This window comes from Emydura macquarii, unplaced genomic scaffold (assembly GCF_026122565.2).
Source record: "Emydura macquarii macquarii isolate MOO-44397 ecotype Brisbane River unplaced genomic scaffold, CSIRO-AGI_Emac_v2 contig_1253, whole genome shotgun sequence".
Lineage (NCBI taxonomy): Eukaryota > Metazoa > Chordata > Testudines > Chelidae > Emydura > Emydura macquarii.
This window is the reverse complement of record NW_027131390.1, coordinates 8,083,087-8,095,168: the sequence shown is the minus strand read 5'-3', so window position 1 is coordinate 8,095,168 and position 12,082 is coordinate 8,083,087. Positions and strand designations below refer to the sequence as shown.

Here is a 12,082-nt window from a genome sequence, read left to right as displayed (position 1 = left end):
AGGAATACATAAACAAGAAAAACTACACCACTAATTAAAGTGTAAATTGTAGCATTAGGCGTTTTCCTAATCGTCTATTCACATATACTGTGGTTATGTGCAGATTGGTGTAAATCGAGTATCATAACTATAAGGCTTAGATTTCTAAGTCACTTAAGAGAATTGAGCATCCAAATCCCTTTCAAAATATCAGCCTACATTTATTCTTTTCCTTTTAAAAATGTTCTCAAACAAAGAGACATTCAATCTGGCTGTTTTAACGATCAATGCAAAAGTCCTTAGCTTCCTGCTAGCCTCTTTTCTAGCACCTTCATAGTTCAGGCAAATCTAACCTTTTTTTTTTTTTTTACAGTCTTTCATAAAAACACATGAAAGTGTTGTTGGATTTTCTTTTGAGTCACTAATGATCTTAATCAGCCCCTAAGAAACCTTTGGAAAAGCGGAGAAAATTTGAAATACTTCATCCCCTCTCCGCCCTCTCACCCTTGCTCGCTATTATGTCAACTGAATATTATAAGGCTCTTCTAGGTATTTATCAGTGCGTTTATGCTTCAAGTCAAAACACGTTTGAGTGGATGCAAAAGATCAACAGAACACAACCGTTAGATCTGATGAGAATGGTAAAGCTTAGCGGAGCTTGTCAGTCAAGAGATTTGTTCACTGGACTGGATCAATGACTTTCTGAAACTCATCTAAGTTGTCCAAGGGTCAGTTTCCCTGGTGATGGGGAGCTTAGCCACTTGAGAGAGAAAGAGAGAGAGAGAGAGAGAGAGAGACACTTAGCTAGATACATTCTGTTTTGTCCTGAATTGCAATAATTTAACCAAGAACCTTATTGGTCAAGTTTGCTTAACTTTTACTAAAAGAGATGATGATCCTGACCTCACAAGCAAAATCTGCCCCTTATATGAAGATGCTGGGAGCTTTAAGGAGCAGAGAAAGGGATAGAAATAACTAGGCAAGTAAATGGGCTACAGCATCTGGTAACAAAAACATAGTGAAAATCTGATCTCAGTGATTCCTGGCTAAATTTGGAGTGACTCTATTGAGTCTAGATTTACCTAAATTGAAACCGAGTTCAGTTGATTGTTAGCTTGAAACATACATGTTGGATTTTAAGTGATGTAATTTATAGCAGTAATACAAAAATATTTCAGTTTGGGACCCAATCCAGTTTCCCTTGAAGTTAGTTAGATTTTTAACATCAATTTCAAGTGGAGCAGGAGCGGAAACTGTCCAGATTTTTTTTTTTTTTGCATGAATTTGAGCCATTGCAATCACTGCACTCTGACAAGGAGAAATACAAAGCTGGCTTAATGTATGACCCAAACATCCCCATCAAACATATGACAATCTCAGCTGATAAGTATTAATTCAACAGACTGAAGGACCTACACAGCAGCGTACGACCAGGTGAGATGAAAGAAAAAAGCTAACAAAGGTAGACAAAAATTTCTCTCTACACTGAGGGTAGATTGCTGAGGTCAACCAGTAAGCAAATTCTCCATTCCTCTCACACAGAACCCAGCAATGAAATGAAAAAAAAGAATGGATCAAATGACTGTGTAATATTCCAATAGACCAATGCTTAAGCCATTGTAAGATGCTTTCTCCATGGCATAACAATGAGGTTTTCAGCACTTCTGAATAAACATTCCTTCCTGGATAAGGTAGGAAAGGAGCTTGCTGTCCTTACTTCAATTACTATGCACACTGATGGGATTCACCCCTCTACAGAGAGTCAAATTACACTTCGGTGCTGGCTGTTTACACAAGGGTGCATGTCAGCCACAGTGCATTCTTTTAGGTTACATGTGTCGAATGGACGTGGGTAACCTTCAGAGCCTCTCAAATTTAAAATATTTGGAGCAAAAACAACCATTAACATTGTTTTTCCCTGTTTCTCCAACCCCCTCCCATGGTGGTCTGATATGGTTCTATGACTGCCTGTAATCGGTCAGATTCTGATCACATTTCCATCAGGAATGATTTCAAGGTAACTCTACTCATCCTGCAGACTCAAAGATAATGCAGTAACTCTGGATTTACACCTGTGTATCTGAGATCAGAACGGAGCCCAATACCAAAAAGCATGGTATAATCTTGTCTATGAAGAACACTGGTGTTTTTTTCATGTGTGGGTAGTAGAGTATTTACATGGCCATCATGAATCTTCACAGTTCTTACAGACTCTTTTCTATTAACTTAAGATGTGAAATTAATGAACTGACATAAGCAGACTTATTAATGAAATGGAGGAAGCAGGAAAAACAGTCTAAATTCGTGCAAGCCCACCTCAACTCCATCTCCGTCTGCAGTGACACTCAAAATCGTAATCAGGACAACTTAAAAACAAGTGTCTGACATAATAGCAATGATCTTGAGAGCAAATATTTCCCAGCCTTCTTATGAAAACAACAAATATCTCAAAAGGAGATCGCTACCCCAGGTCTGTAGACATTCACTGTACCAGCTCGAACAAAAACGGCATTCCCCAAATGGTCCCACTGTCTCCTACGCAGAGGATAATTAGCATCCCACACTTCTGCACTCAAGAACAAGGAGTATGGTGAGATGAGACAACACAGGGAATCTGCTAAAATACACATCTATGCATTTGGCATTGCAGACATTTCAGAATAATTTTTGTACAATTGTTATCACTACTGCTCATGAAGACACAAGCCAATCATCTCAATTTCAAAATGGTAACACCATCTGATGCTGGTGATCTTTACTTTCAAGGTCAGCAAGTATATTACAGATTGGTCTTGTTTCCTAACAAGTAGCACATATTAATTTGATCACAGCAGGGGAGACGCATGTACTTCATGTGTCCTTTGGAAAAGCTAGTTTCAGTGAAGGCCCTTAGAAGTGAATGGATGACAGGATCTATGACATGAAAAGCTAATTCATGGCATTAAAAAAAAAGTATATTAATGAGTGACTTGGGAAATATTCTAACTAAGTTTGTTCTTGGTAACTGTATAATGGCTATTAGACATCTACAGCCAAGCTGTAACAACAGTGCTATATTTGTAGACATGTACAGACATAGTGTAATAAACAATAAAGCAATAAAAACCTTACAAATCCTAAACACTTCAATTATGTGACTGTATTTTAGGATAAATGAAGTTTATTGGACCTCTAATTTCATCTATCCAGATACCAAACACTATGTAATGAAAGCCATTATTGTAGTCAAATGGGAGACTTTGTTCATAATCTCAATAACAAAATAAACTTTATGTGTCTCATATTTCAAACATTAGTAATATTCTTGAACTTCTCTGGTCTGTAATATGATTAAAAGCCAACCGCTTCTCCATAATTTCTTCTATTCAAAATGATCTACTCAGTGTATTCACAAACATGTCAATCATCCACTTCCAAAAAGAAAAAAAAAAAACCAAACCCTCATTAATCCACCTCTCTCATTAGCCAGGATTTAAAAAGAACGGTCAAAATGAGTGGCCCTGTGCCCAGAAAAATGATGAGATCAATAATCCAAATAGACTTAACGATCCCCTAGATAAAGAATCATTTTTCTACTTCTCCTACAGAATGTTTGGAAAACAAGAATTTAACAAACAAACAAAATACTGAGAATATCACATCTCCCAGGAAACTTTATTTCGCTGTATTTTTTGGTAAATAGGAACTCTTCCCCTATATTAATTGACATTTGCCATCTGCTGCAGTAGTTATATCTGAAATCACAAACTGTATCAGTGATTAGGATGGAAGAGCCAAAAAAGTTTTATTAACATTTCTAGTATCTCATTTCACTCATGAGCAGTTTAAAATTATGGCATTTGTATTCTGATGCAAGGTCAATATTCTTTTTTAAAGTGTTTTAATTTGCCAATTCAGGTTGTTTACACCATTATCTTGGCACAAATAGTTACAATTTAAAACTAAGAAAAAATGGGTTTCTTGTTTTTTGGGGTTTTTTTTTTTTGTAAACTAAAATACTATTTGGAAAAAACAAACAAAAGACTGGTGTGCAATTCTCTATAGATACAAAAAGAATAAATATTTATAAGTGCCTTCGACTCAAAGCACCCAAATTCTACAGGGATCACTTCAGCCACCAACAAAATGCATCCACCTCAGGGGTGGAACAAGGCAGATGTTTAGCAGCGCACAGCAACAACGGGCAACATTTTAGGGAAGGAAACAAAGAATACAACATCCAATTGAAATTACAGGAGGACATTAAGGAGGCTGAATGTGATTACTACTCTGCCAGTCCAGGCAGAGCAGTTCTTGGATTGGGTAGCACATGTTAAATCCACTGTGGATGCAAGAGCACTGCTTTGTTTTAGAAGCTAGCCAGCTAGCCTCTACTTCCAGCTGACAAAAACCACACAGTGGCAGGGGAAGGGAACTGCTACATACAGCTCCCTCTAGTGCTGCCACCCATGTTTACCATGGAGATTAAGGCAGCAACATCCAAGAAAGACTCTGCTGCTGTCAAAGGAGGCAGAAATCACTCCCTTCAGCGCTAATGGGCACAGGAAGAGCTTGTTTGCAAGGAAAGGCGGAGAGCACAGAAGGTTAAATCTGGGTGAGGCACTTGAATCAGCACAGGGAAAGAGTTTGCAGAAGATGGTTAGGCAGCTTGGAAGGCAAAGAGAGCTGAGGAGGTGAAGGAAACTGGGAGGAGAATAGAACCTTCAGGGGGAAGGAGGCAGAAAACCTGGAAGCTTCAGAAAGGCACATGCAGTCGAGAGTTGCACAGTGAGAAATGGCAAACCACGGCCTTTCTGCAAACTCTTTTATTGAGGGGAGGGTGAAGGGGGTGTTACAGTGTCAACCTCTAGCAATTACCCAAACTAGAACCCAGCCAGAACAGGGGCACTAGCGTCCCTGGTCTACTGAAAAGTGCCAGGGACAAAAACGACTATATTTTTCTCTCTCAAACTCACTATAAAACAAAAATGAGCATTTAAAACAATGAGCAAACAAGAAAAGAAAGGTGTGTCACACGCGCACAACAGAATTTCTATGAGTAGCATTTGACTTCATCTCATCAGTTGCTCCTTCTGGGCCAACCTCCGATAACCTGACTCAGATCTTATTTGATCAGTAGCCCTACCGATTTAATGCTCTATATCCAGAAAAACAAAGGTGCAGCCATGAATTTTGAAAACATGAAGTCCTATTATTTTGCATTGCAAGTAGCTGCATAAAACTATGCATAAAACGGAGCCGTCCTGTATCACCCATTGTTTTTAATCTGGGTGGGCCATTCTGCCAGCCTTCATAAATGCATGAGTTTACAAGGCAAAAATAAACTCTTTTACAGAGAAAGTATTCCACTGATTTGCTCACTCTTTTCCACAGGTGAGCTCTGGAAAGAAGCGATCAGCCAGGGAGATCTTTTCAGATTGCTGCTCACTATTACACTGCTACTAAAGCAGGCATAATCTCCTAGGAGCAAGAAGCCGCCTCCACTGGGCTGCATAGCTACCGAGTTCCTACAGCTCTTCCACAGAACGGCAGCTGAGAAGCACAACAGCCCTTTAACTATTAAAGTGTGTGTGTGTGTGTGTGGGGGGGATCTCTCATACCTATGCAAATTGCAAATAAAATTAAAGGTTAATGATGGTATAAATAAGATCCTAGAATAATTGTTTTTAAAGTTTGCACTGATAAGGCAAATCAAAATGCATTACTAAATAAAACACATTAATAGATCTAAAAAAAAGTCAAGAAAAACAATATTTGAAAAATCTCTCTTTGCCATCAATGTCAACCATGAGCAGAACTTCGGAAAGCGAAACGAACATAAAAATTTAACCGCAAATAGCTCCTAAAAGAATTCAGAACCTGAGTGCTACCATGTTATTCTTAAACCTTGTAGAACTGAAAACCCAATTTGCAGAAGACAAGGAAATTTAGTATTTTTTCTGAACAATGACATTTTAAATTGGTTCTGCTTTGTTTGGGCGAGGGAAGAAGACTATTTACTAACGTACGACAGATACAAAACAGTGCCAGTCTTTGCAAACAGTACTAAAATGGAATTTAGAAAGAGTTAATGCAGCAAACCATCACCGAGGTGTCACTTTAAATAATCCCTACACCTCATTTGCCTAGTTTTCTCAGCAGTAAATACGTTTAGCTGTATCCTGGGTCACAGACATAATAAGGCGCTATTGGAAGCTCTCAAATAAGTACCTCACCCAAAGATGGATGCTATCCCATGCATCTATTCCTACTTCAATTAATGGAATACATTTCCTCCTTCTTGAAATGAGACCATTTTGAAGACTAATTCTTCAGTAGTTCATTGTAGCACTTCGTTTTAAACATGATCTAATGAGCAGCAATAGAAGCAATGGTCTCTAAACATAAAGAATTGACATGTTAGCATATTAATGTACTCATGTCACATAACTCACTAGAAAAGAGTTTGCAGAATGACCCATATATTTGACCCTATACACACAAACCTTGTTTTGTTCTGACATATAAAGCTACTTCCTGTTGGCAAAAGTCCTGATTAAAATAACACAGAATATAGTAATTTATAACCAAAATTCTATTGCTTAAAATTCCTCATAATTGCAGATAATATATCATCAGTTATAGTAAAGCTTTAAAAATCAGTCAGCAGAGTCCACTTCAATCTCTGCATGATAATAAAGGATTATTATGTGCAGTAACCTATTTATGAAAAGGAAACAGTGTGCTTCTTTCAGACGCCATCAATTGCTTTAATAAGGAATTGAAAAGCCTGGCCTACTTTATATGCAGATCACCATCCCAGTTGCATAAGGATTTACAATAGGCAAAACAAAACTTTTTGTTGTCAATAAGGGCTGTTTGTTGAAATCACACAATGTTTGAATTTAAAAATTATTTACAGGCTACTAAGGCTCTATAAAGTTTGTGTAGCCCACTTGTTAATTAAAATGGTTTCAATATTCTCCAGGAAGGAAATAAACGTACATTTCAGGTGTTAAGGTAAAGATTCAAGTAACACAAGCCAAAGATTCAAGTAACTCAAGCCCAAGTCAAAGACAGAACAGAAAATATATTGACTGTATTTACTAATGTACTTATTAAAACCCATACTGAGATAAAAGGTAAATCGACTGAGAAAGTCATCTAAAAATTTAAGCTACTGTACATAATAGGAGTTATTTATCAACTAGGTTAGGATTGTCGTGCTGTTACTTTCTATTTAGATAGGGAAAACATGAAGTAGTTCACCCTGCTGAAAATTAGTATGATTTATCTATCAATCTCTAGCAGATTGAGAGGATCCAGGTTCTAATCGCAGGCAAATTTGTTATTTATTGACATGTATGCCTGTGTATTTAACGAGGTGTGTAGCGGCCCCTGCTGGTGTGCACGCTTATTAAAAAAGTACTACTCCAGGCAAGAAAACAAACTGGTCATTTCAATTCAGAAGTTAGAAATATAAACTCTGTTGCTAAATGTATAAAAATATCTAATTTAATGCAGAAAATATATATTACAAGTAAAGTAGTGTTTTATTAAGTATGAAAATAATCTTAAACCACTGAACATTATTGGCTGTGTTTAGGGCTGCAATGTAATGAATTAAGAAGGGACATGAATTGTTCAATTCAGTATGAGGTCATGTTAAAATGTCTTTTATTAATGAACTGTTACTCTCATCTGAGGCAACTGATTACCTCTAGTCCATTGCTAAATCCTCTTAGTTGATTTCAATGAATCACTTAAACCAAACCCAAAGGGGAACTAACCCCCAAAATAATTTACAGTTCAAACTATAAAGTCCTAGAACTAGATTCCCTTAAAGAAGGGATGATTTCATATAAATCAAGCAAGATCTCCCTTTGATTTAATGCAGCTGACATATAGATCTAGTTTACATTTTTTTTTAATTTCAAAAATACAGCACATTAAAATAGGTTCAATTTATCAAAGCTAAGAGCAACAATTAAGTAATAATGTACTTAAAGTGCAAAGGCACTTTAACACAAAAAAGTGATGCCCGGTGGCTATACTCAGTAATTGAAACAGCGGTATTGTATATTATTATTTACAAAAAAAAGTTATAGTCCAGGAAAAAGATCTTTGGAGATCTTCTACATAATACATTAGGTTTCCACTTTAAATTGAAAAAACAACGTCCCCCTTCCTCACTTCCTCCCAACTCAAAAAGAGAGAATTATGCAAAAATCTATTGCAGAAACATTCATTTGTAGAGACAGTTCCTAAGGGGAGGGGAAGAGAAAGACGTAGAAATAACTTAAAGGGAACTTTGCAAAAACACCACCACACCCCAGGCATAGTATAAGGGGGATTTGTTTGTTTGTTTTCAGAATTTAAAAAGTGGAAATGTTGAGAATGTGACAAATCACACTGGTATTGAGTTCTGATCAATCAAGTTTGACTTTAAGACCTTTTTAAAATGCCTCCTCCCTCCCACCCCTCAACCCCCACAGCCCACCCTCACAGCTGACTAATTGCAGTTTGTTTTTCCAGAACTTCGAGGTAGTCTGGTTCGGTTTGTAGCTTTGCTTGCAATAAAGGATGCTCGGGCTTAGACTGTTCTGCAAAATATTTCCTGGGAGTTCCATACAAAACAGTTTTATTTATCCTGTCCTGGTTTTGGCGTCTGGATTCATAGGAAGGGGCGAACTGCCTTTTGGGTAAGGTGCAAAAGTTATAATGAACTACCCCTCCGCTGGGGAGTTCCTTGACCCTCTCTGCAATGTTTTGATACAGCAGCTCTGGTTCCCTTGGCGAGGACTGCTTTTCCAGCAGTTCAGCAGCACTGATTGTAAATGCAAGACTGGCTGAGTCTTCCTTTTTGTGGTCGAGATTGCTATAGCTAAACTCATGGAGATTCCTGTAGTATGCAACTGGATCCCCTTCTTTCTGCATGTAGATTGGGTTTTGGCACATCTGCCCGACAGGAGGGGGGATGTAGTTATAAACATGCCCTTCAGTTTTATCATGGGTCTCCATGTTGTAAGACCCATACTGCAGCTGAAATGAACTTATGTCTAAGTTGTTTGCGCTGTTGGGCACGCTTGGCATTCCCTTTCGGCGTTTTAGAACAAAGACAAACAAGCCTGCCCCAAAACAGACAGACAAGATAAACACAACCAGCAGGCCTAAAATGAGGACAGAGAGTGGAACTTCAGTGTGTATTTCTGGATAGGAGCTGGGTGAGACACTAAGGGGCTGTGGTGCGTCTGTGTTATGACTCAGAGAGAAGAGAGTAGAATCTGACAAGTTAGGGTTCTCTGGACAGATGGCCTCTTTGCTCAGGAATTTCAGATGTTCTCCCGAGTGCTTAGCTGGAGACTCGCATATGACCTCATTGATAACTACCGGGGGACTTGCCTGCTGACTGCTCTGCTCAGTGACATGCTCTATCCAGTTCCGCAGTCCCATTATGTCACACGTGCAATCCCAAGGATTTTCTTGGAGGTCTATCTGAATTAAAGCCGAGAGCTGGTCGAGGACCCCTCTCACAGGCAAGTGAGAGAAGTGGTTGTTCCTCAGGTTGAGCCTGGTGAGGGAAGTACCACCAAACACATTCACAGGCAAAGACCTCAGCAAGTTGTTGTTCAGAAATAACAGGTGAAGATTACTCAGCGCATCAAAGGTGCGTGGCAGGATTTCCTTAATGACATTATACTCTAAGTAGAGATACTGCAAGCTCTGCAGTCCATTGAACATAGAAGGGTACAGAATTTCAAGGTAATTGCCATTGAGATAAAGTCTGCGTAAACTGGTGAGGTTTGTAAAGGCACCTTCCTGTATCACCGCGATCCTGTTGTTCCCTAAATGTAACAAATCCAGAGAGTTGTATTCTAGGAGATCGGTTTTATAAACAACCTGCAGATGGTTACTTGTAAGATAAAGTTTCTTTGGACTGGTAGGCTTGGGGTGGAGATCTGAGATGTTACTGATCTTTTTCTCTTGACAGTTCACGTTTAGACCATTGTCGGAGCTTTGCGACGTGCAGACACAGCCACTTGGGCAGGTGATGGGCAAGGGGGACTTGGTCTGGTAAACCATGATGGGCCCAAAAATCTGCCTGTCTTTTGAGACCGTGACCCGAGGAGTTGGACGGTTCCTCATTTTGGGGGGCCGGCTGGCTTTGGGGGCTCTGGTGGGGCTGATGGCGGGGTTGGCCGTGGGCGAGAGCCTCTGGATGTGCGTGTCTGAGTGGGAAGGGTGCTTTTCCCTCTGGTGAGAGTCACTGGAACTCTTCCTAGGGCAGAGGTCTTGCCGGGTAAGCTGGGTCACATCCTTCCCATGCAGCCTGAAGGGCGTCTCGCAGACGATCTCCCCGACAAAGACGGTGATGGTGTCTAGCCAGGCCTTGAGGGGCAGCAGGTCGCAGGTGCAGTTCCAAGGGTTCTCCTCCAGCTGGATCTCCATGATCCCCCCAATGTGCTCCAGGACGCCGGCGAAGGGCAGCATCTTCAGCCTGTTCCCCCTCAGATCCAGGTGGGTGAGCAGGACGAAGCGGAAGACGTTGCTGGGCAGCGACAGCAGGAGGTTGTCATTGAGAATCAGCACCTTCAGCTTGTTGAGCTGGCTGAAGGCCCCGGCCTCGATGGCGCTGATGTAGTTGTAATCGGCCTGCAGGTACTCCAAGCTCTCCAGGCCCAGGAAGGTGTCCCCCCGCAGCACCTCCAGCCTGTTGTTGTTGAGGTGGAGCCTCTTGAGGGTCCGCAGGCCGCTGAAGGCCCCGGTGCGGATCTCCTGCATCTCGTTGTTGCCCAGGTGCAGGGTGACGGCGTTGGAGTAGTTGACAAACTCATTGGGGTGCAGGCGGGTGAAGGCGTTGCCGCTGAGGAACAGCTGGTAGATCTTGGAGGGGGGCGGCTGCAGGAGGCTGAGGGTGGTGAAGCCTTTGTTCTCGCAGTTGATGTTCAGCACGTTCTCCTTCTCCTCGCAGGGGCAGCGACTCCGGCCGCAGATGTCTTTGGCCGGCTTCCGGCCCTGGGTGGTGGGCGAGATGCCAGCCGCGGTCAAGAGGCCCAGCAGCCAGACCCCCTGCAGCATCTTTAGGCGCCCTGGGTCCCAGCTGCCGAACCCACGGTCAGACCTGGAGGCTGCTGGGGAGGGGAAGGAGAACCTCGATTAAAGAGACCAGGAAAGGGGGGGGGGGCACCGGGCAGATCCAGGCCAAAGCCCCCCCCGGTCTCCCCTTCCCACTAGCCATGGGGGGTGAGGGGGGGGGCAGCTCTCCTGCTAAACACCAGCCCGTCCCTCGCCCCTATTGCGGCCAGAGGGAGCTGGACTCGTCCCCCCCCCCCCCAGCCCGGCTCTGCCCCGCAGGGCCCCCCGCTCCTCGACACCGCTCGCCCCCCCTCCCCAGCTGCAGGGTCCCCCCCACCCCCACCGGTACCCAGCCCCCGCCACCCCCGCGGGGCTCCCCGGCCGGCCGCCGGGCTCCTTCTGCCGGCTCCGGCGGGTCCCGCAGCGCTACCCCCCTCCCCGCCCCGCGGCCGGACCCACCGGCTCCGCATGCCCGCACTCGCCCGGCGCGGCGCGGCGCTCGGGTCCCGGCGGCGGCGGCAGAGCCCCGCGGCTGGGAGTTGGCCCGGGGGAGGGACAGGAGCCGCCGCCGCCGCCGCCTGGTGCGAGTGAGCCGCGCCGCTCGCCGGCCGGGCGCTTTTGGCAGCCTGGCCCCCCCCCTCCTCCCCCCTTCTGGACCGAACCGGGGCGGGGCTGACGTCACGGGCGGGGATGGATGGGGCACTTGGGGGGTGCGGGGGGGGGGGACGGATACGCGCCCCCCCCCCCCGACTCCCCTTCCAGCCTCTCCTCTCGCGCGGGGCGAGGCAAAGGGCGGCTTCTGCACCTGGATCCCGGCGGGGTTTGGCCCCGGCCCGAGCCCCCCCACCCCCCTCGGGCGGCACCGTGCAAAGGGAAGCGGCGCCCGGAGCTGCTCCGGCTGAAACCGAGCGGCTCTGGGGGGGGGGGGGGGGGGGGGGGGTCTGCAAAAACCCGGATCAGGCATTCGTCCCCCCCCCTCCCTTGCAAATCCGAGCGCCTACCTCTGCATCCAAGGCGGGGAGCGTGCCAGGGGGTTGCGACACCCACA

General features: G+C 43.8%; 1 protein-coding gene across 3 annotated transcripts; it reads right to left on the bottom strand.

The window, feature by feature from the left end:
* Window positions 1-7,618: 7,618 nt before the first annotated feature.
* SLITRK2 (SLIT and NTRK like family member 2) lies at window positions 7,619-12,081 on the bottom strand. 3 transcript variants are annotated; one of them, XM_067548093.1, is made up of 2 exons: window positions 12,036-12,081; window positions 7,619-11,090 (listed from the first exon to the last, which is right to left on the bottom strand). In XM_067548093.1, exon 2 carries the CDS (start codon window positions 11,035-11,037, stop codon window positions 8,461-8,463), a length of 2,577 nt encoding a protein of 858 aa, XP_067404194.1. In that variant the 5' UTR covers window positions 11,038-11,090; window positions 12,036-12,081; the 3' UTR covers window positions 7,619-8,460. The 3 variants fall into 3 exon arrangements, with proteins under 3 accessions (XP_067404194.1, XP_067404193.1, XP_067404192.1); XM_067548092.1 differs by lacking the exon at window positions 12,036-12,081 and adding an exon at window positions 11,494-11,522 and having other exon boundaries at window positions 7,619-11,087; XM_067548091.1 differs by lacking the exon at window positions 12,036-12,081 and adding an exon at window positions 11,494-11,501.
* Window position 12,082: the final 1 nt, after the last annotated feature.